This window comes from Pelobates fuscus, chromosome 1 (assembly GCF_036172605.1).
Source record: "Pelobates fuscus isolate aPelFus1 chromosome 1, aPelFus1.pri, whole genome shotgun sequence".
NCBI classification, from domain to species: Eukaryota; Metazoa; Chordata; class Amphibia; order Anura; family Pelobatidae; genus Pelobates; species Pelobates fuscus.
Window position 1 is genome coordinate 14,250,597 of NC_086317.1, and position 22,928 is coordinate 14,273,524.

The 22,928-nt window shown below is 46.1% G+C and overlaps 1 protein-coding gene across 2 annotated transcripts in view; it reads right to left on the bottom strand.

The window, feature by feature from the left end:
- USF3 (upstream transcription factor family member 3) overlaps positions 1-22,928 on the bottom strand; it is a 32,535-nt gene continuing 9,607 nt past the window's right edge. The window contains exons 2-7 of one of the 2 annotated variants that reach the window (XM_063446348.1): positions 20,063-20,197; positions 19,490-19,558; positions 17,356-17,384; positions 10,917-10,999; positions 8,181-8,277; positions 1-6,863 (exon numbers count right to left, since the gene is read on the bottom strand). In XM_063446348.1, coding sequence (XP_063302418.1) covers positions 601-6,863; positions 8,181-8,277; positions 10,917-10,999; positions 17,356-17,384; positions 19,490-19,536 — 6,519 coding nt within the window. In that variant the 5' untranslated portion in view covers positions 19,537-19,558; positions 20,063-20,197 and the 3' untranslated portion in view covers positions 1-600. Of the gene's footprint in view, positions 6,864-8,180; positions 8,278-10,916; positions 11,000-17,355; positions 17,385-19,489; positions 19,559-20,062; positions 20,201-22,928 lie in introns of both variants that reach the window. The other variant, XM_063446341.1, reaches the window with a different exon arrangement.

The window sequence follows — 22,928 nt, forward strand, 5'->3', positions numbered from 1 at the left end:
TTTACAGCATTGTAGACTATATAAGTTGTGCTATTTTCCCCTGGTTAGCCTAATGAGGCGCAAATAATAATAATAAAAAAAGTTATATCCATTTATCTGGATGATGCGGAGTAGAAAATACAAAATGTGACATGGTGTGATAAATCCAATCCTTTGTCTCATCACAGCAAGGGCAGACCTGCTCAATACATGCACCGTGAAAGCTCAGCAGAGGAATATTCTATCCACAACGGCCTAATGATCTATCAATAATGTGATAAAATCTCAATCAAACTAAAATGTCATATATAACATTAGCATGTCATTTAAACTGGATGTTAGTCCTCCTGGGTTACACACACACAAAAAATAATTATTTGCAGGGATTAAAATCATATCATGGTTGGATGGTAAATCTGCAGGATGAAATGCTATACACTGATTCAGACGAGCAAACAAGTATGTCACAAACACAATAACCACCATAACATTGCTTTTCTTAACCGTAAATTACTCCCCAACAAAATGTAGACATTACAGAATGGAAAAAATAAAAAAAAAATAAAAACACACAATCATCAAGAAATCTGAATGCAAAATCTGTAGGTCCATTAATGCCTTTTAAACAGTCGAGCTGGAGTCGTGACCCAGTATATGGCTTATATTGTGTGCAGGGCGATTTGAGGACTGTTTAGAAGAGTCTGAATTTGATGAGTGAGATAGGGGCAGTAAAGGTGACATGGCCGATCCATCCGCAGGAAGTGCAGCGGCAATTTCTGGAAAGAGGGAGGTTAGGTTGAAGTTGGACAGGTGCGATGGGTTGGTCATGTGCATTGGAGTCATGTCTGGAAGAAGGGGAAACGTAGTCTGGGAGAAGCCAACAGGCCGTGGAGGAGATAGTATGGATCCAAATCGATTGTTTAAACTTGTGCTGCTGGATTTTTCTGTGCTGGGGTTTGAGAACATTTGGTTTGGGAAATAAGGGATGGTAAGATCATTGGCTAAACTTGGATGAGCTGGTGAATAAGAAGGATAAAAAGAAGGTATTGTATTTTGCGGATCTACCGGTATTAAGGCAGGTGTGCGAGTGGCAGTGGCCTGTGTGACTGGAGGCATGAACGATGGGTTTGTATTTATTGGTGGGTTCATTGTACCTTCAGGAATAAAGGGGAATCCAAAATTTTGAGTCAGTGAATGCTGGTCAGGATTTGGATTGTCAGTGGTCACTTGAGAACTGTCTGGCATGAATCTAACAATGCCAGTCCTCTTCTCAGTTACAGACTGTTGGCGTCCAAGAATCATAGCGCCAGGGCCAGCTAGCGGAAGGTGAGGCAGAGTAGGGTCAAACATATTGCTGTGCCTTTGGTTTCCGGTACGAGTTCTTTCAGGCTGACGGACCTTAGAGTCTGCCTCATCTTGCAAAGGGTGTCTTGAACGTTGAGCTATTGGAGGATTACCTTGTCTGACAATTTGCCTCTGGTCAACATTTCCATGGGACACTGGCTGATGAGGCACAGCAGGATGAACCACTCCATGCATGTTTATAGAAACTTGAATATTCAAGTGATTCTTTGTTCCTTGACTATCAGGCGGCCGCATGGCAGACTTCTGCAATGAAGGATGAGGGCTTGTGTTTCGGTTTTGAATATCTCCTGAGGACGAGGAACTAGAGAAAGGGATACTTAAAGAATTGTTTCTAGAAGTCACTTGTCCCATTGCCAAATCACAGCTTTCCCTGTTTGGCCCATCATTCTCTCTTCGGAGGTGGACACTTTCACGTGTGGGAGGAGGACAGGTGTATTCAATTCCGGAAGATGAATTATATTGTGATCTTTGATGACCTGATATTGATCTCTGACTCACACTAACCTGTTCTCCAATATGTGGGGCTAACAAGCTCTGCATGAAGCTCTGATGACATGAATTTTCATTGTCTCTATTCGGAAGAGTGTTTGTAATTTGACCATCCTGCATCGGCTGATATGGTAAATGCTTTTGCCGATCCATGGATGAATTAGGATTGTGATTGATTCTGTAAGCTTGTGATTGCATGCCTCTCATAGAAGTAACCGCATTAGCGTCATTATTTCTTGAAGTCTGTACCTCAAAGACTCCGGATTGCTGCTGAGAGGAACTGGCCGTTTTGAAGGTTTGACAATCAGGGAGTCTCTGACCAGTCTCCGTATTAACATTGTGGTCTATGGACATGTGCCCTTGTAGGTTGTGAACCGATAAACCTTTATTTCTGGAAATATCCAAGTATTTCCTCATTTCCAGCTGATCGGGTAGCCTAGACGATTGATTTGTAATTCCCATTCTTTGCTCCGAGTTTGATGTGCTCTTGCCTATTAGTGCTTCAGCAGAATAGCTGGAAACTCTATTCCTCTCCTGCCTGTGTGGGGCGCACGTCATATTGGTGGGTCTGGAAACTACACTTGCCTGGGAGACCATTTGTTGTTCTAAACTCCTTGAAGTCATAAGTCTCTGTACCTGGTTGTGTCCAGATAAATGCTCTGACACCACCGACCCTTGCTGTCTGCTGCCAACATCCTGTTGATGCTGGTGAAGTATTTCCTGACTTACGTGGCTCGGGGGGTGACTGCCATGATGGTTTCGACTTGGCGCATTATTATCACAGGCTTTTTCAACCTGTGAAGACCCAAAGTGAGGAGGCAACTGCTGGTGGTGAGGATGTTGTTGACCGCCCTTTTGACGATTCTGCTCAGAGAGGTGATGATCCTGCTGTAAAGACAGCCTCGTAGCCTGGCCACCTTGCACAGGTCCTCTTTTCTTCTGTATCTGCACATCATGCTGCAGGAGCCTTTGCTGCTGCTGCACATTGTGAGACTGAGAATGGATAGTGGTGTCAGAGTGCGAAATATGATGCTGCTGTTGATAATGGTGATGCTGCTCCCTTAAATGACTGGCCTGCTGTTGCTTTAGGTACTGGTTGCTATGCAAGAGGGATATCGGATTAGGGGTATGCTGTAAAGAGTGGAGCTGCTGAACACCCATCTGACTCTGTTCTGAAACGGCAGGTTGAGAACTGCAACGCATTTCTGTCTGACGTAGGTTTGTGTTAAAGTTACTACTTGATGGGAACAGAGTGGCGAGTCCATCTCCATGTCCCTGGTTACTTGAGGACAAAGACGAGGAAGGAATTGAAGGCACATGGCTAACCAAGACTACATTTTGTTCAGAGAGATTCTCTTGAGCCTGCAACCTTTCATGTCTCACAGATGCTTGACACTGTTTTTGTCTCTTGGCTGCCGAAATCAAGCTGTCCTCTTGGGCACAACGCTTGTTTGACTCTTTCCTGGTCTCACCGTGTTTTAAAGTGGAATCGTTGGCACGAGTCACCTGCATGACGGTGGCCCTTATAGTATGCAGCTGCTCCTGAGAGAACTCTGAGGCAGAAGACACTTGTGTTTGTTTTTTGTAGGTGCTAGAGAGTGTGGCAGGTGTGTTCGAAGTTGTAGACGTCTGGGCAATATTGGCACGGTTAACATTTGAGTTCATGCCAGATTGGTGTATTAAATTATTTATGCTTAAACTCGTCATACTTTGGGATTGAGATGTTGAAATTTGCAGAGAAAGATTTGTGTTAATTTTCACGGGGCAATTGGTTTTCTCTGATAGCTGACTTACACCAGGGTGTGTACTCGAATCTAGAGAATTAAAAGTACTAGATGTTGAATGAACAGCAAGGTTTTCTTTTGCCATATGTGACTTGTAAGGGTGCCTGCAATCCCCTGCTGAAATTTCAGAATCAGCAACCCTAGAAACATCACTTCTAACCTCTGTCTGAATTCTTGCTCTTCCTTTGGGGAGGTTTTCCTGGTCAAAAATAACTCTTGCAGCCACAGCGACAATATCATTTTGTTCTGTAAAAGAACAACCATTGAATGATGAGGTCATTGTACCACTAGTAACATCTTCTCGACTGACATCTGGCAACATTGATGCAACAGAAAAGTTACGGCTACTTCCAGAGCTGGTGGAAAGAGGAGAATCAGTCTGTCTATTAGTAACACAAGAACCACTAGCCACTATTTCTTGCACAGAAACACAAGGCTGATGCTGTGTACCATGACTTGCTGGGGTGTTCACAAGTAGAGGGTCTTCCTTTGCATGTTCAGCAGATGTAACTTCTTTTGATTTAACCTTTCTGTAAAACAGTCCAGAATGAAGAACTTCTTTAGTTGCTACCTTTGGAGAAGGAGATCTTCCTTTTGGATCATCTGCCAGAATCTGGACTTCCAGGAGATCGGTAGCAGTTAAACTTGAAGAGTCTTCTTGGAGAACACAAGCTTTGGAAACATCAACAGCATCCGCAATCGTGCCTGTGGTTAGTACAGTTTGATCTTCAGATACTTTGGTAGCAGAAGACTCTTGCATCTGAGCTGTCGGAAGTATGGAGGATACAGTAGTTACAGCACAATCCTTAAATGATTCTGGAGGCTCTGAAGGCGTAATGTGATCATCCTGATTTAAACAAACATCTGCACTGGGAAGAAGATCTCTGCAGCCAGCAAACTCTCCCGAAAACGGCTCCCCTGAGACAGAATTAGAAAGCATACAGGTCTCCCCACTGGAATTTAATCCTTCCAGGGTGACGACTTCATTGCCTACCGAATCAAGTTTCTCTTGCACAGTACTGGTTGTATTTACCAAAACAGACGTACTTTCCAGTTGTTCAAGATTATCTCCATTTGACTGCTCATTCGAAGATTCTGCACCGAACGAATTGGATTTGTTGGATATCGAGATCTCCTTTTTAGAAGATTTCTTAGTACTGGGCTTCTTTATGGTCTTCTTTGGTTTCACATTTGAAGGCGATCCTCCAGCGTTTTTTCCAGGGAAAAGGTTTGTTGGGCTGGAAGTGACTGGCAAACTATTTGTACTCTCTGTGGTTACTACAGCCGTGCTGGTCCCTGTCACAGGAATACAATTAACAGGAACATTAGCTCCCGTTAACGAAGGTGCAGGGGGGTTGAGAGTAAATTGTAAGCAGCTTTGACCTGCCATCTGGGATATGCTCTGACTAAGGTTGGCCAAAGCACCAAAAGTGTTGAGAGCCACATTCGTGTTGGGATCCTCACTGGTGGTAGGTTGGATAATCTGCATTGGGGTTTGATTGGCTGTACCAGTTGACAGAGTCACTGGTTGAAGAGCAAACAAATGTCCATTCAAGGAGATTGTTGGTGGCTGCTGGTTTGAGGAGACTGTAGAGACAGGAACAGACTGCACGGGGCTAGTTGATGGGACTGGTGTAGGTCTTGGTAATATATGAACAAGATGCTTTCCACCAAATGTCTGGGGGGCAACAGCATTTTGCACAGTGTTTGTTGGACACACAACATGGCTTCCTGCATTAAGAGGCAACACTACAGATGGGGCTGGCTGAGCAGACATTATAGGAAGAGGAGTTTGGTTTGGAGATGCTTGAATAATAACAATCTGTTGCCCCACCCCTGGCTTGGGAACATCAGTCCGTAAGACAGGTGGACAAGGAGCTGCTGCTGGAGGCTGAAGCAATATGATGTTCTGATTGGCTGGGACTGGGTTTAGAGCAGGTCTGACAGGCTGAGCCACCTGAATTACTTGAACAGGAGGATTCAGAGGGAGTAGGTTAGGTGCACTTTGCGACTGGGAGTGGATCATCTGCGCTGGTACTTGCAAGCCAGGTGGGATTTTCATCACCTCAACAGATCTGCCTTCTGAAGTATTCAGGTTTACGGATGCTGCTATTAGTTTGTTACTATTGGCATCTTTGGAGCATGTTTGTTGCTCAGTTAACAACATGGGAATAACTGTGGAAGATGTCTGGCTTAATGGCTGTATGGTATTCCCTGCTAACTGCAATGTTGTCCATGTGGTTTGTGTATTTCCATCGGAAGAAATCCGTGTTAAGCTGCTAACGTTTTTCAGTTCAGGAGAAGATAAAGTTATAGGAAGTGACCAGCTATTTTCCAGAGGACTTGACGTCAATAAGTTTGTAGCAGATGCAGCTTGATTTCCCAGGGTGGATGTTATTGATGAGACTGTTACTTCAGGGCTAGAATCAATATCAATGTTGGGGAAAATCTCCTGGACTACATCTTTTACAGTTTCAGAACAGCTAGTGACTCCAGAATACCTCCCCTGGAGAAGATTTGAATGCTCCTGTAAACTTATTTCAGACACAGAGGCCTGTGATACTTCCGAAACCAGCGGCAGAAGGCTTGATGGAAGGCTGCTGCAGGTCGATGAAGCGTTGTTGGGTAAAGAGACCAAGGGCTGTGCAACCATATTTTCACCAGTGTTGGTCTCTTGTGATGTTTGGCTGGAAGAGCACTGAAACTGGCTTGTAGAACCATTTAGGAAAGAAAGAACAGATGCACTGCTTACAGGGAAAACAACATTCGGCTGTCCCTTGGACGCAGGGACATCATTAGTATTTGGAGCTGAAGTGACGACAGGAAGACACAGTGGTATGTGCTGACTGGATGTGGATGCAATCACTGCACTTTGTTGCCAGGTTTTGTTTTCTAAAGGGTAGACACCAGAAATTGTGATGGGTGTTACCAAGTTACATGTCCTTTGCACTGGAACAACATTCGCAGTCTGCTTCTGTAGATTCTGACTAACGTTGAAAGTTATCCCATGCACAGTGGACCCCTGGTTAGCGGAACTCAGTTGGCTGCTATTTAGGCAGAGGGGGAGCTTCTGGACTTGATCTGGAGAAGCCACCAAGGAAGTCTTGGAGTTACGCGCTTTCCCTTTCCAATGCAGGGTCGGGTCATCATACAGACAGATGTCATTACTCTTCAGAAGTTCTATGTATCGAGAATTCTCTTTCTGGAGCTCCGCCAGTTCCTTTCTAAGCTTTTTGATTTCGCAAGCTAAAAGAAAGAAGAAAAATAAAATTACAAAAATAAGAAAAGATCACAAATAAATATTCCAAACAATCTGGTGAATTATCATCCTTAACCTTAATATTAATTAATGCATTAAAATGAAAACTCCTTTCTACAAACATCTATTTTTAAAAAAAATGAAGCATATAGCCATCTAAAACACAATCTCCATTACAGTGCTTCTCAAAGCAGTTCTCAAGAACCCCCAGTATTTTGCTTTAAGGGATGATCATTTGAGTGTGGACACTGAAAACTTATGCTCCTTGAGAATTATGTAAAGAAGAGTACCTGTAGGAGAATTACGGAGATATTCCCTATAGAGTACCCATAGGAGAATTACTGAGATATTCCCTATAGAGTACCCATAGGAGAATTACGGAGATATTCCCTATAGAGTACCCATAGGAGAATTACTGAGGTATTTCCTATAGAGTACCCGTAGGAGAATTACGGAGATATTTCCTATAGAGTACCCGTAGGAGAATTACGGAGATATTCCCTATAGAGTACCTGTAGGAGAATCCCTGAGATATTCCCTATAGAGTACCCATAGGAGAATTACGGAGATATTCCCTATAGAGTACCCGTAGGAGAATTACTGAGGTATTTCCTATAGAGTACCCGTAGGAGAATTACGGAGATATTCCCTATAGAGTACCCGTAGGAGAATTACTGAGGTATTTCCTATAGAGTACCCATAGGAGAATTACTGAGGTATTTCCTATAGAGTACCCATAGGAGAATTACTGAGATATTTCCTATAGAGTACCCGTAATTGATATATTGCGGTATTCCCTTGCACTGTCCTGGTATCACACTTTCAGTGAATGACTCTGGTCAGAACCAGTCTATGGACATCAGGAGCAACTGTACAAGCGCCTGACATGGCAAAGAAGTGTACAAACAAAGATACACACCAATGTCACCGAGAATGCTAATTCAGGTATATTAATGCAATATAACATATACAAAACATATCAATCAGGAAAAACGAGGTGATAAGGCAAAAGAATAGCACAAGTAAAGAGTAAAGTGTAACAAAATCCAAAAATATCATGTGAGTCTGCTTTACTAGAGTACCCACACCAATGAAAGGAACAAACAATGTATAGCTGACCACCAAGATCAACATCTATAAGCATTAATATTTAAATATTTAAGCAAATACTTTGTGTAAATAAAATGCTTTGATCTTGATACAAATGTTCTGTGTGTCTGGCCTTTTGTGATGCTAATGGGTGTGTAGAAGAAACGTGGCTCAGCGAGCCTATAGATGGGAGGACAGAACAATATTATGCCCACCTTGCTCTTTGTCCCCACCATTGAGGAGGAGTTCATCGTTTTGCCTCTTGAGTTCAGTAATATATTTGAAGGCCTGCTCCAAGATCATATTCTTACTCTGGTGCAAAAAAGACAGAAATATAAATTACACAAGAAATTACAACGTATTGTATTTAATTTAATGGGTTTTTGCCCCATCCATCATGGTTTTGTTGGTTATAAGGAAACTAACAGAAACAAATGTATTTTAAAGTGAAGCTGTATTTTTAACACTACGGGGTCAGGAATACAGGTTTGTGTTCCTGATCCTATAGTGTTCCTTTATTATTAGCAATTTCTAATTATATCCACTTGGTGGCAGTAAAGTCAAAGGTATCAGATGATTGCTGCAATGTGTTCAGTGTCAGTTCTAGCACAGTAATAGGCAGAAGTTTTGATTTGGATAAAATGTAACTCCCTTGCATGTTGGTCACAATGGTTAAATGTACCATAAAGAAAGCACCAGATAAGCATTAGTGTAAGTGCAACAAGAGTCTGGTTAAGTGTTGCGGTAATAGGTATCACACATATTTTTCAGGGATATTGAAAGCTTATCGTGGACAGGGCCGGTGCGTCCATAAGGCCTTAGGGCGCACGGGCTCTGGGGGCGCACGATTTCAGTGACCGGCAGGAGGGAAGCTCTCCCTCCTGCCGGGCCACCATCTCGGCCCCCGGTGCTGCGTGCGGCTGTGCTGAGATCAGACGCAGCGAGGGAGCTCTAACCTCTCTGCTCTGCTCCCTCGCGCGCTGCCTGTCTGCTGATACCGCGGGAGCCGGAATAGTCATATTCCGGCTCCCGCGGTATCAGCAGACAGGCAGCGCGCGAGGGAGCAGAGCAGAGAGGTTAGAGCTCCCTCGCCGCGTCTGATCTCAGCACAGCCGCACGCCGCCCAGCAGCCCCACTGGACCCCAGGGAAGGATTCCTCATCCACACCAGCTCTCCAGGTAGGGAGGCTGGGTGGAAAATATTTATTTATAAAATAATGTGTGAGTGTGTGTGTGTGAGTGTATGTGTCTGTGTGTGTGTGAGTGTCTGTGTGTGTGTGAGTGTATGTGTCTGTGTGTGTGTGTGAGTGTGTGTGTGTGTGAGTGTATGTGTGTGTGTGTGTCTGTGTGTGAGTGTATGTGTGTGTGTGAGTGTATGTGTGTGTGTGTGTCTGTGTGTGAGTGTATGTGTGTGTGTGAGTGTATGTGTGTGTGTGAGTGTATGTGTCTGTGTGTGAGTGTATGTGTCTGTGTGTGAGTGTATGTGTCTGTGTGTGAGTGTATGTGTCTGTGAGTGAGTGTATGTGTCTGTGAGTGACAGAATGTGTGTCTGTGAGTGACAGTGTGTGTCTGTGAGTGACAGCGTGTGTGTGTGAGTGACAGCGTGTGTGTGTGAGTGACAGCGTGTGTGTGTGAGTGACAGCGTGTGTGTGTGAGTGACAGCGTGTGTGTGTGAGTGCGTCTGTGCATGTGAGTGTATGAGTGTGTCTGTCAGTGTATGATGAGTGTGTTTGTCAGTGTATGAGTGTGTGTCTGTCAAATCAGTGAGAGTATGTTTGTGACTATCAGTGTGTCTGTCAATGAGTCTGTGTCTGTCAGTGACGTCTGTGTGTTTGTCATTGAGTGTGTGACTGTCGGTGTGTACAGAGTGTAGCGGAGCTCGGTACAGGAGCTTCTGTTTCCTGTACCTGGCCAGACTGACAGGAGGTGCTCACAGAGAGAGCACTCCCTGTCAGTTCGGCCGGATACAAAAAACTGAAGCTCCTGTACCGCGCTCCGCTCCGCTACACTCTGTACACACTGACACACCAGGAAGGGGAGTGTGACCACTAAAGGGGTGTGGGGTGCACCATGGGACAGGGAGGGAATGGGAGAGAAACACCAAGAGACAGGGAAAAGAGGGGGTAGGGGAGAAGAACACGAAGGGACCATTAATGGTCAGGGAGGGAAGAGGGGCTGGTTAAGAGGCACATAGGTGAAGATGTTTTTTTGGGGTGGGAGGGGGGGCGGAAAAATGCATCTTCGCCTATGTACCTAAAAATCCAAGCACCGGCCCTGATCGTGGAGGGCAATAGCACTGATCAATGTTAGCCCACCCGGGGACAGCAAGTACAATTCCACTGGATATAATATGTGGAAACAAAAAATGGAGATGGATCACAGGTATCAATATTAAGACTGCAGATTGAAACCTTACAGAGTATAGCATGGGATGGGGGGGCAGGGGAAGTGCAGAATATCCCCTTGCTCAGAGGCATGCCAGACACAGCAAACTGACAGTTTATATTAAATTTATAAACATTTATTGTCTCCTTTTTAATTTGTTATTGCTTTCATTCAGTTTGTATTTGTTTAAAGGCGTTTGCTTGATGGTTTAAAGAAAAATGTCAAGTGATACATATACCATTAATCTTTATATTGCTGTCAATCAATTTTACATATTATAACAACCTGCTTGTTGTAACTTTACATTTTTCTACGAGATATATGAGACAATTTATATATTACATTTTTTTACTTGAAGTATACACTGACAATTTTGAATGTAACTTTGGGAACAACTGTAATATTTGTTTTATGTCCAACTTAGTTTGGGCTGTTTTTTATTCGGGTTTTAATCTCTTTGTTTGTGTAGAATCTTATTTCAACTGGTTCCTGTTTAATCACTGTATATAGAGCTCTAGAATAGAGACTGGTACACTATATCAATTAGTTAGAAAGCTGGGCATATACCTGCTTCAATGCGGGAGAACATGGGATGAGGTCACCAATGCGATTTATTCCAGAGTTTATCTTTTTCTTGCGATGTCTCTCCACTAAAGGGGAAAAATGAAAAAGGTAACTGACACAAAAACAAATTCTTAGGCACCCCAAAGGACAGCGAGTCAACACTGCAAAAGAAATAGAAAGGGGGGGGGGGTGGAGCCTGGCTGTGGAGCTGATCAGACGTGTGCAGCACAAGCTCCAGCCTGAACTCACACTTTAAGCGACATAAAACTGAATTTTACAGTATAATCTTACTCAAAAAGCACCACCCTGATAGGGGCTGCAGATTAGACCGTATAGAGACTACTCCTGTAACTCTGAGCCGCCGAGAAAGCGGGCTGCATCGTCGGGGCCTACCGCAGCAACTACAAGCCTGACTAGAGGCCTAAGAGGAGGCAAGGGCGTGGGTGAGACGGCCGATCACCCAGCCTGGGACTCCTAGAGGGCCAATACTAACTTTGCGGAGGACCACCCACAGGCCTTCCTTCCCCCCTCCCCCCCCCCCCTGCCGGTGAGGGATATCCCGGCACCAGCAGAACACCCCCACTGATTCACACACGAGGCACCTGAGGCCTAACCAAAGTGGCCGCCCAGCAAGGACCTAGGGAAAAGACAGCGATCACCCGTGCCCCATGCCACCCTCTGGAGGCCCTAGACCGGCTGTGCCTGAACTTCTACACAACGCTGTTGGACAGGGGGGTGACCTACCGGCGGGCAGCACAACTAGTGGCCTCGTGGATTAGGCCAACCACCAGTCGACGCCACTACGAGATCACATCTCTGGCCTTCCAAGCGGCCACTTGGCCGCGCAGACATCGATTGCCGGCAGGGCAGACAAACGAATTGGGTGCACACACCCGCCTTCACCCACAGAGGAGTGAGACAGCCGGGCTGGCCCTCAGACCCAGGAAAGCTTGTGGCATCGTCGGTAACGAAGACCGGGAGGCAGTGAGGCTTTCTACCAGCGTGAGACGCAGGCGGGAAGCCACTCCACAGCACACGAATGGGAGGTTGCTGATCCAGGAGACCCACACAACGCGCCAACGGCCTAGCTCCTTAAGCATATCACCTCACGCTATCAGAATCAGCTCACTGCAGCGGAGCTCTGACCTCGCGGTTGCAACGCCATCCTGCATCTCATGGAGCGGCAGGCTACACCACATCACTGAGCGGATCCCTACCACCAGGCAGCGGGCCTTGAGATCTGGAGATGGTTGAGTGCCTAATATAAACTGGCTACCTGTTTAGTTTACGTTTCACTGGGACACCTGTTTCTTTTAACTATACTGATGTCATGTCTAATTGTTGTTTGCAGAGGACTCTTTACTGCAGCTGAGCATGGTTTTAATTAATTTCTTTAATTTTGAAACTTGTTCCCAGTGGTTTAATTCACAGTAAACCTAATTTTGTGTTTAGAATACATAGCGAGGTTACTCTACGTCCAGATAGCACAGCGATGTTATCTGTATAGCTTACTTAATTTACCAGCATTAGCCTGCTTAATTAATTAGCACACTGTACTCACTTATATATTTTACCAGCTTGATGCGCTGATTGCATTACATTTCATTATTATAGTTATGTGGACCAGCGGAAACCTAATGGCTTATATGCCCTATTCGCCCTATATGCTGAGTTTATGTTTTTGTTTCTCTCAGTTAGGCATTTATTTTAACAGCGTGCATGGATGTATATTGACATCTTAGCCCGTAAGCTGAATATGTCTGACCATGTCTTTATTAATGTGTCTTATCTACTCACTATCTTTTCCTTGTATTGTTATAAGCTAAATTGTGCACTGGTTGCTTATATGCGAAATCACATTTAGAATCATATTACCTTGACCCCTTAAGGACCAAACTTCTGGAATAAAAAGTAATCATGACATGTCACACATGTCATGTGTCCTTAAGGGGTTAAACACCTGATTCAGTTAGGCTTGTTACCTTACTATTCTATCATATGTCAGTAAGTCAATCTGTATATACACCAGCATTTGTAATCTTCCCTGACACATCAAACTAAAGCTTAGTAAAGCATAGTTTAACATACAAACTACTTATGAGCGATGACATGCAATATTTTATTTATTATTGCCATTTATATAGCGCCAACAGATTCCGTAGCGCTTTACAATATTATGAGAGGGGGATTTAAATATAAATAGGACAATTACAAATAAACTTACAGGAACAATAGGTTGAAGAGGACCCTGCTCAAACGAGCTTACATTCTATAGGAGGTGGGGTGTAAAACACATTAGGACAGGAATTTACAATCAAATAAGGTGGGCTGCCCTTTAGGAGAGGGCAAGAGACAGGTATGTGAGGTAAGGGTTAGTCTTGGAGGCCATAAGCTTTCCTAAAGAGATGGGTTTTAAGGCACTTCTTAAAAGATGCAAGACTAGGGGAGAGTCTGATGGCGGTAGGCAGGCTATTCCATAGGAAGGGAGCCGCCCGCGAGAAGTCCTGCAAGCGCGAGTTGGCCGTACGAGTGCGGACAACGGACAGGAGGTGGTCACGGGCAGAACGGAGAGACCGAGAAGGGACATACCTATGGATCTGTGAGGAGATATAAGAGGGGCTAGAGTTGTTCAGTGCTTTATAGGTGTGAGTTAGTACCTTGAATTGACTCCTATAGCATACAGGAAGCCAATGTAAGGACTGGCAGAGGGGTGAGGTGTGAGAGGAACGACTAGAGAGGAAAATCAATCTAGCAGCAGCATTCATTACGGACTGTAAGGGTGCAGTACGGCTATTGGGGAGACCAATCAGGAGAGGGTTACAATAATCCATGCGGGAAATTACTAGAGCATGGACAAGCTCCTTGGTAGTATCTGGTGCAAGAAAGGGGCGGATGCGGGCTATGTTTTTAAGATGGAATCTACAGGATTTGGCAACATGCTGGATGTGAGGCTCAAAGGTGAGACCAGAGTCAAGTATGACGCCAAGACAGCGCGCTTGCAAGGATGGACTGATGTTGGTACCACAAACTTGGAGGGAGAGCGAAAGAGGAGGATCAGTATTAGGAGGAGGAAAGACAAGGAGCTCAGTTTTTGAGAGATTGAGTTTCAGAAAGCGGGAGGACATCCAGTCAGAGATGGAAGAAAGGCAAGCAGTGACACGTTGCAGGACGGCAGGGGAGAGGTCCGGGGAGGAGAGATATAGCTGGGTGTCATCAGCGTACAGGTGGTAGTGAAATCCAAAAGAGGTAATAAGTTTGCCAAGAGAGGCAGTATAAAGAGAAAATAGAAGGGGACCAAGGACGGAGCCTTGGGGAACTCCAACCGAGACAGGGCAAGGGGAGGAGGTATCATTAGAAAAGGAGACACTGAATGAGCGTTGGGAGAGATAGGAGGAAAACCACGAGAGGACAGAGTCACAGAGACCAAGCGATTGAAGAGTTTGAAGAAGGAGAGCATGATCAACGGTGTCAAAGGCCGCTGAGAGGTCAAGAAGAATTAGTATGGAGTAGTGGCCTTTGGATTTAGCTGCGATTAGGTCGTTAGTAACTTTGATAAGGGCAGTCTCTGTAGAGTGGAGAGGGCGGAAGCCAGATTGAAGAGGGTCAAGGAGAGAGTTGGAATTGAGGAAATGAGACACACGGGTAAAGACAAGTCTTTCCAGAAGCTTTGAGGAAAAAGGGAGCAGGGATATGGGACGGTAGTTAGAGGGGGTGGATGGGTCGAGGGATGTTTTTTTTAGTATAGGTACTACAGTGGCATGTTTAAGGTCAGCAGGGACGATGCCAGAGGAGAGCGAGCAGTTGAAGATGTGTGTTAGAGAAGGCACGAGACAAGTGGAGAGAGATCTAATAAGGTGAGATGGGACAGGATCGAGCGGGCAAGTGGTGGGGCGAGAGGAGCAAAGAAGAGCAGCCACCTCTTGGTCAGTAGCTGGGGAGAATGTCTGGAGGGTAGGAAAGGCATGATCTATGTGTGATTGAGAAACAGAAAGGCAAGGAGGGGAGAATTCTTTCCTTAGCTGTTCAATCTTGTCAGTGAAGTAACATGCGAAGTTATCAGCAGTAAGGTTAGTTTTGGGGGTGGCCACAGCAGGGCGAAGAAGAGAATTAAAGGTGTGAAAGAGACGCCTGGGGTTGCGGGAACATGAACTAATGAGAGTGGAAAAATAGGACTGTTTGGCAAGGGCAAGGGCTGCACTGTATGAACACAATATGAATCTATAATGGAGAAAGTCTGATTGTGTACGAGACTTCCTCCAGGAGCGTTCAGCACAACGGGAGCATCTTTGCAGGTAGCGCATTGATTTAGTATGCCATGGTTGGGGGCGGGTCCTCCTCGAGGTGCTTGTTTGGAGTGGCGCTGCAGTGTTCAAGGCAGATGTAAGAGTAGAGTTATATATGGAGATGGCCTGTGAAGGACAGGAGAGGGAAGGGATGGACAGCAGTTGTGAATCAATGTCAGCTGACAACTGTTGGAGATCAAGAGAATTAAGGTCCTTCCTGAGTTGAGGGAGGTTAGGCTGAGGTTTTTGGGTGAGGGGGTATGTGAGAGCAAATGATAAGAGGTGGTGATCAGAGAGTGGATATGGAGTGTTGCAGATATTAGATACTGTACATGCATAAGTGAAGATTAGGTCAAGGGTATTGCCAGCTACATGGGTGGGAGAATCTGCCCACTGCGATAGCCCGAGGGAGGAAGTCATGGAAAGTAGTTTGGTGGCTGCAGAGGTCAAAGGTGGGTTTATAGGAATATTGAAGTCCCCGAGAATTAGGGATGGAATGTTAGAAGAGAGGAAATAGGGTAGCCAGGCAGCAAAGTGGTCAAGGAAGAGAAGAGGGGAACCAGGGGGGCGGTAAATAACAGCAATGTTAGCAGAGAAGGGTTTGAAAAGGCGAATTGAGTGTATTTCAAATGATGGGAAAGAGAGAGAAGGGGGGGTGGGAAGAGGTTTAAAAGAGCAGTGAGGGGAGAGGAGAAACCCAACACCACCACCTTTACATTCAGAGTTTCTTGGGTTGTGGGTAAGTTGGAGACCACCGAAGGACAAAGATGCAGGGGTGGCAGTGTCAGAGGGGGAGAGCCAGGTTTCTGTTATGGCTAGTAAATCTATAGAACGAGAGATGAAGAAGTCATGGACAGCAGTGGATTTAGTTATATTGCAAACAGAGCGTGCGTTCCAGAGGGCAGTATTGAAGGAGGATTTAGAGGAACATGAGATGGGTATGAGATTAGTGTGGATCTACTAAACGAAGATGTAACTCATTATGACTAATGTGAATTACCTACGTGTACCTAGCCTGCCCTTATTAATATAAAAAATGTGTACGTTCCATCTAAATGCTTTATAACAGCTAACAAACCTGTATGTTCAAAATGTTGGAGAATGCTGTTGTGGCATTGCAGACAAGCGCTTGTTATTCTTATTCATACACAACAAAAATAAAGAATAAAAAAAAAAAATAGAAAGGATAAGCACCCCCAGTTCTTTCAAAATGTAACAATCTTGAAATTTGTTACTGGAATACAGGAGGGGTATGTGTGGTAGGGAATGACAGCTAAGGACAAAGCACAGAGAGCAGGGTATAAAACAGGAGCAGGGGGTCACAGAACAAAAACAACTGCACTAGGTTAAAAACAGCAACGCTACTAAGCACCAAAACAACTTTAGCTTAATGAAACAGTTTTGGTGTATAGATCATGCCCCTGAAGATTCACTGCCATCTAGGAGTTAAAACACTTTTGTTTCTGTTTATGCAGTCCTAGCCACACCTCCCCTGGCTGTGACTCACCCAGTCTGCATTAATAAAATGGTTTCACTTTTAATCAAATGTTACAGCAATGTGTGTTTACTACAGAAGTTGTTACCTCCTGCTCTATAATTCAACTTGAATCACACACAGAATGCTCCTGCTGGCTATTACCAGAACAGGATGTGAGAAGTTTCATATTAAACAGACTGTGAAATAAACAAAGTTTAAACATTAAGTCTCTATATACAGGAAGTGTTTAGTGAGAATGTATAAGTCACATGCATGGAGGTGTGAGTAGGGCTGCATAAAAAAAAACAGATTTCTCTGATTAAAAGTCAGAGAATTGAGCAGTTGCCACTCCATTAAGCTAAAGTTGCTTAGGTGCTCATAATGTGCCTTTAACTGTGAACAACACAACAGAATATAATAAAGGAACCAAACAAATGAATAGGATTATGGCTATATCGTGTCTGCAATTAAACAGACTCTATAGAGCAAATAAAGGCAATTTCAACGATGCACTTGCTTTCAAGATATTGAGGACAATTTCTTCTTGTGTTGGAGTACGCAGAGTCATCTGCCCAACACAGCGGTTTCCAGATTTGTTAATGACATCAATATATATTTTATTTTTCCAGTGTTGTCTATTTATTAAAAGATTTGAGAAAAAAAAATAAACAGTCCTGCTCACCCTCATTGTGACTCTCCCTGTTTTTCTTCCTGGAACAAAAAGGAAAAAAAACCTCAGATATTATTGAAATAAATATTGTAACAAATGCTTCCAAAAGTACTACAAGGCAGATACATTGTGCCCTCGGGCTGAACTTCGGTAACTCGCTTTAGTTACTTGTGGGCAGGTGATTGAAGCTAGCAAGGGGGGGTGGCGACTTTGGGTGACGCCGGCGAGGGGGGGGGTGGCGACTTTGGGTGACGCCGGCGAGGGGGGGGTGGCGACTTTGGGTGACGCCGGCGAGGGGGGGGTGGCGACTTTGGGTGACGCCAGCGAGGGGAGGTGGCGACTTTGGGTGACGCCAGCGAGGGGAGGTGGCGACTTTGGGTGACGCCAGCGAGGGGAGGTGGCGACTTTGGGTGACGCCAGCGAGGGGAGGTGGCGACTTTGGGTGACGCCAGCGAGGGGAGGTGGCGACTTTGGGTGACGCCAGCGAGGGGAGGTGGCGACTTTGGGTGACGCCAGCGAGGGGAGGTGGCGACTTTGGGTGACGCCAGCGAGGGGAGGTGGCGACTTTGGGTGACGCCAGCGAGGGGAGGTGGCGACTTTGGGTGACGCCAGCGAGGGGAGGTGGCGACTTTGGGTGACGCCAGCGAGGGGAGGTGGCGACTTTGGGTGACGCCAGCGAGGGGAGGTGGCGACTTTGGGTGACGCCAGCGAGGGGAGGTGGCGACTTTGGGTGACGCCAGCGAGGGGAGGTGGCGACTTTGGGTGACGCCAGCGAGGGGAGGTGGCGACTTTGGGTGAAGCCAGCGAGGGGAGGTGGCGACTTTGGGTGAAGCCAGCGAGGGGAGGTGGCGACTTTGGGTGAAGCCAGCGAGGGGAGGTGGCGACTTTGGGTGAAGCCAGCGAGGGGAGGTGGCGACTTTGGGTGAAGCCAGCGAGGGGAGGTGGCGACTTTGGGTGAAGCCAGCGAGGGGAGGTGGCGACTTTGGGTGAAGCCAGCGAGGGGAGGTGGCGACTTTGGGTGAAGCCAGCGAGGGGAGGTGGCGACTTTGGGTGAAGCCAGCGAGGGGAGGTGGCGACTTTGGGTGAAGCCAGCGAGGGGAGGTGGCGACTTTGGGTGAAGCCAGCGAGGGGAGGTGGCGACTTTGGGTGAAGCCAGCGAGGGGAGGTGGCGACTTTGGGTGAAGCCAGCGAGGGGAGGTGGCGACTTTGGGTGAAGCCAGCGAGGGGAGGTGGCGACTTTGGGTGAAGCCAGCGAGGGGAGGTGGCGACTTTGGGTGAAGCCAGCGAGGGGAGGTGGCGACTTTGGGTGAAGCCAGCGAGGGGAGGTGGCGACTTTGGGTGAAGCCAGCGAGGGGAGGTGGCGACTTTGGGTGAAGCCAGCGAGGGGAGGTGGCGACTTTGGGTGAAGCCAGCGAGGGGAGGTGGCGACTTTGGGTGAAGCCAGCGAGGGGAGGTGGCGACTTTGGGTGAAGCCAGCGAGGGGAGGTGGCGACTTTGGGTGAAGCCAGCGAGGGGAGGTGGCGACTTTGGGTGAAGCCAGCGAGGGGAGGTGGCGACTTTGGGTGAAGCCAGCGAGGGGAGGTGGCGACTTTGGGTGAAGCCAGCGAGGGGAGGTGGCGACTTTGGGTGAAGCCAGCGAGGGGAGGTGGCGACTTTGGGTGAAGCCAGCGAGGGGAGGTGGCGACTTTGGGTGAAGCCAGCGAGGGGAGGTGGCGACTTTGGGTGAAGCCAGCGAGGGGAGGTGGCGACTTTGGGTGAAGCCAGCGAGGGGAGGTGGCGACTTTGGGTGAAGCCAGCGAGGGGAGGTGGCGACTTTGGGTGAAGCCAGCGAGGGGAGGTGGCGACTTTGGGTGAAACAAGCGAGGGGAGGTGGCGACTTTGGGTGAAGCTAGCGAGGGGAGGTGGCGACTTTGGGTGAAGCTAGCGAGGGGAGGTGGCGACTTTGGGTGAAGCTAGCGAGGGGAGGTGGCGACTTTGGGTGAAGCTAGCGAGGGGAGGTGGCGACTTTGGGTGAAGCTAGCGAGGGGAGGTGGCGACTTTGGGTGAAGCTAGCGAGGGGAGGTGGCGACTTTGGGTGAAGCTAGCGAGGGGAGGTGGCGACTTTGGGTGAAGCTAGCGAGGGGAGGTGGCGAAGCTTTTAGCTTACCTGTGTCTGGTTTTAGTAGAAGTCTCATTTTGAGTCATCTCCGGCATGCTTACATACAAAGGTGCCTAACTGAGAAGAGAAACACAAACACACATAGTTATTAACAGAAATAAACAACTAATCTATCATTCAGTTCGTCTTCATATGATACACAAACTCCTTTCTCTGTACACAAACACAGCTCAGGATTTATATAACAGGTATATAAAGAACTAATGGGGGGAGATGCACAACCGTTTATGGAATACCCTGATGGCTGGCAACAGCATGACCACCTCCAAATCTTGTGAGTAGACGGCCTATAGAAATCTGCTGCTAAAACAAGAAGCTGGCCATTGTCATGGACTCATACCGGATATCGGCAAGACGTAGTGTATGCTGATTTAGCCTACCTATGCCTTCATACAGAAAGGAAAGTAATGCAGAATTTTTTTTCTTTACCCATAATATCTGAACAAGTCATGGAATTGAAAATATCATTTAGCATAGAGATCTACTTTAGGTTTGACTGATAGTTGCTTTTTAGCTGCTGGCTGTAGCCACGTGGGTTTTATAACAGGACATCCTCTTTACCTCCAAATCTGGACCCTGGAGTCTCCTTCTTTGGGCTTCTCTGGGATTAGGCTCAATCTGTCCTCAATAGCAAATACACCCTCCCTATCACACTCTCCCTGTGCAGCAGGCAGATAAGGCATCGCATACTTCATTCTACTAAATGTGAAAAAGGAGAGAAAAAAGTGGAGAGAAAGCTACGTGAATTGATAGGTAACAACTAAAAACACAAAAACATCCAGAACTCAGATTACTGCAATGTGCAAACCCAGGCTTGTTCTGCCCCATCTCCACGTGACCTGTAAGTGACTTTTTTTACATTTCTTATTCAGGGTGTTTTACAAGATTTGCCATTATCCATTTACAAGTAAAAAGAGGGAAACACATATTGGAATCAGACTAGACTAATATTAAAAACTCGTGGTCAGAGTGAAGCGTGCTCTGGTGGGAATAGAGAATAAAGTGATTGAAGAAATATTTTTTTTTAAATGCTAATCATTGCTTATTCATACAGCGCCAACAGATTCTGCAGTGCCGCTCATGTTCACACATAAAGAGCACACAATCGAGATTTCACCGGATAAATGCAACTGCAATTAAATTTAGATGGAACTATTCTAGCAATATTTGGAGATGAGAGGATCAGATAATGTAGGGGTATTTGGCATATTGAAATGTAAGACAGAACTCAGAATTTAGCATCTGGGTATAAGAATGCCATTGTCAACTGGGCTGAAATGGTTATAGTGCCAGGAATGACCAAACGACCTACTACCATGTACGAATAGTTTGACAACTAACCTGGGATAAACCAGGTGCCCCCCATTACCTCCTTTTTAGACGGAAGCTCATGCTTGGAGCTTCCATGAACTACCCTGATCTTAGCAATATAATGTAGTTATAATGTAGTTACACAGCTGAAAAGAGACTTGCGCCCATCAAGTTCAGCCTTCCTCAGTTTGTTTTTTTGCTGTTGATCCAAAAGAAAGCTAAAAACCCAGTTTGAAGCGCTTCCAATTTTGCAACAAATTAGGAAAAACAAATTCCCTCTTGACCCCAGAATGGCAGTCAGATTATTCCTTAGATCAAGAAGCTATTACCCTACATTGAAAAATTATATAATTGAATATTCTGTTTAAACATCTGTATGGACTCTGATAAAACCACCTCTTCAGGTAGAGAATCCCATATCCTTATTGTTCTTACTGTTAAAAACCCTTTCCTTTGCCTTGGACTAAATCTCCTTTCTTCCAGTCTAAACACATGACCCTGTGTCCTATGTAAAGTCTGGTTTGCGAATACATTTTCACACAATGGTTTGTATTGGCCATGAATATATTTGTATAATTTTATCATATCCCCTCTGAGGCAACGTGTTAACCTTTCTTCATAGCGGATATGTTCTATTCCTTTTATTAAAGGACCACTATAGTGCCAGGAAACCATACTCGTTTTCCTGGCACTATAGTGCCCTGAGGGTGCCCCCACCCTCAGGGTCCCACTCACGTGGCGCTGAAGGGGGAGGAAGGGGTTAATCCCTTACCTTTTTTCCAGCACCGGGCTCCCTCAGCGCTGGGACTCTCCTCCCTCTTCTTCAGTCATCGACTGAATGCGCATGCACGGCAAGAGCCGCGCACGCATTCAGCCAGTCTGAAAATCACAGTGAGAAGCGCGGAAGCGCCTGTAGCGGCTGTCAATGAGACAGCCACTAGCGCTGGATAAACCCATAGGTAAACATAGCAGTTTCTCTGAAACTGCTATGTTTACTGCAAAAAGGGTTAAACCTAGCTAGACCTGGCACCCAGACCACTTCATTGAGCTGAAGTGGTCTGGGTGCCTATAGTGGTCCTTTAAAGGACCACTATAGGCACCCAGACCACTTCAGCTCAATGAAGTGGTCTGGGTGCCAGGTCCATCTAGGGTTAACCCTGCAGCTGTAAACATAGCAGTTTCAGAGAAACTGCTATGTTTACATTAGGGTTAAAATCCAGCCTCTAGTGGCTGTGTCATTGACAGCCGCTAGAGGCACTTCTTCGCTTCTCACTGCGATTTTCACAGTGAGAAGACGCTTGCGTCCATAGGAAAGCATTGAGAAATGCTTTACTATGGACTGATTGAATGCGCTCGTGGCTCTTGCCGCGCATGCGTCGGAAGAGGGAGGAGAGTCCCCAGCACCGAGGAAGCCCGGCACTGGAGCAAGGTAAGCCTTTAACCCCTTCCTCCTCCTAGAGCCCGGCGGGAGGGGGGACCTATTAACACTATAGTGCCAGGAAAACAAGTTTGTTTTCCTGGCACTATAGTGGTCCTTTAAAGGGACACTATAGTCACCAGAACAACTACAGCTTATTGAATTTGTTCTGGTGAGTAGAATCATTCCCTTCAGGCTTTTTGCTGTAAACACTGTCTTTTCAGAGAACATTCCGTGTTTACATTACAGCCTAGTGATAACTTCACTGGCCATTCCTCAGATAGCTGCTAGAGATCCTTCCTGGGTCATGGCTGCCTAAAATGCATCCAAACATTGTGTCTCCTCCCTCTGCATGCAGGCACTGAAGATTCATTGATTCAATTCATCTCTATGAGGAGATGCTGATTGGCCAGGGCTGTGTTTGAATCATGCTGGCTCTGCCCCTGATCTGCCTACTTGTCAATCTCAGTCAATCCTATGGGGAAGCATTGTGATTGGATCAGGCTACCACATCTGATGATGTCAGCAGACTGCTTGTTTTTTTTTTAGGAAAACAGCAAACATGTACTCCTGACCCTATAGGATTAAAACCACCATCTAGCTCCCCTGGGCCCCTCATGCATCCATAAATATAGAAAAATCTTACTGTATTCAAGCCTGAAGCTGTAACTCTGCACTCTGTTTGCCTCAGAAAAACAA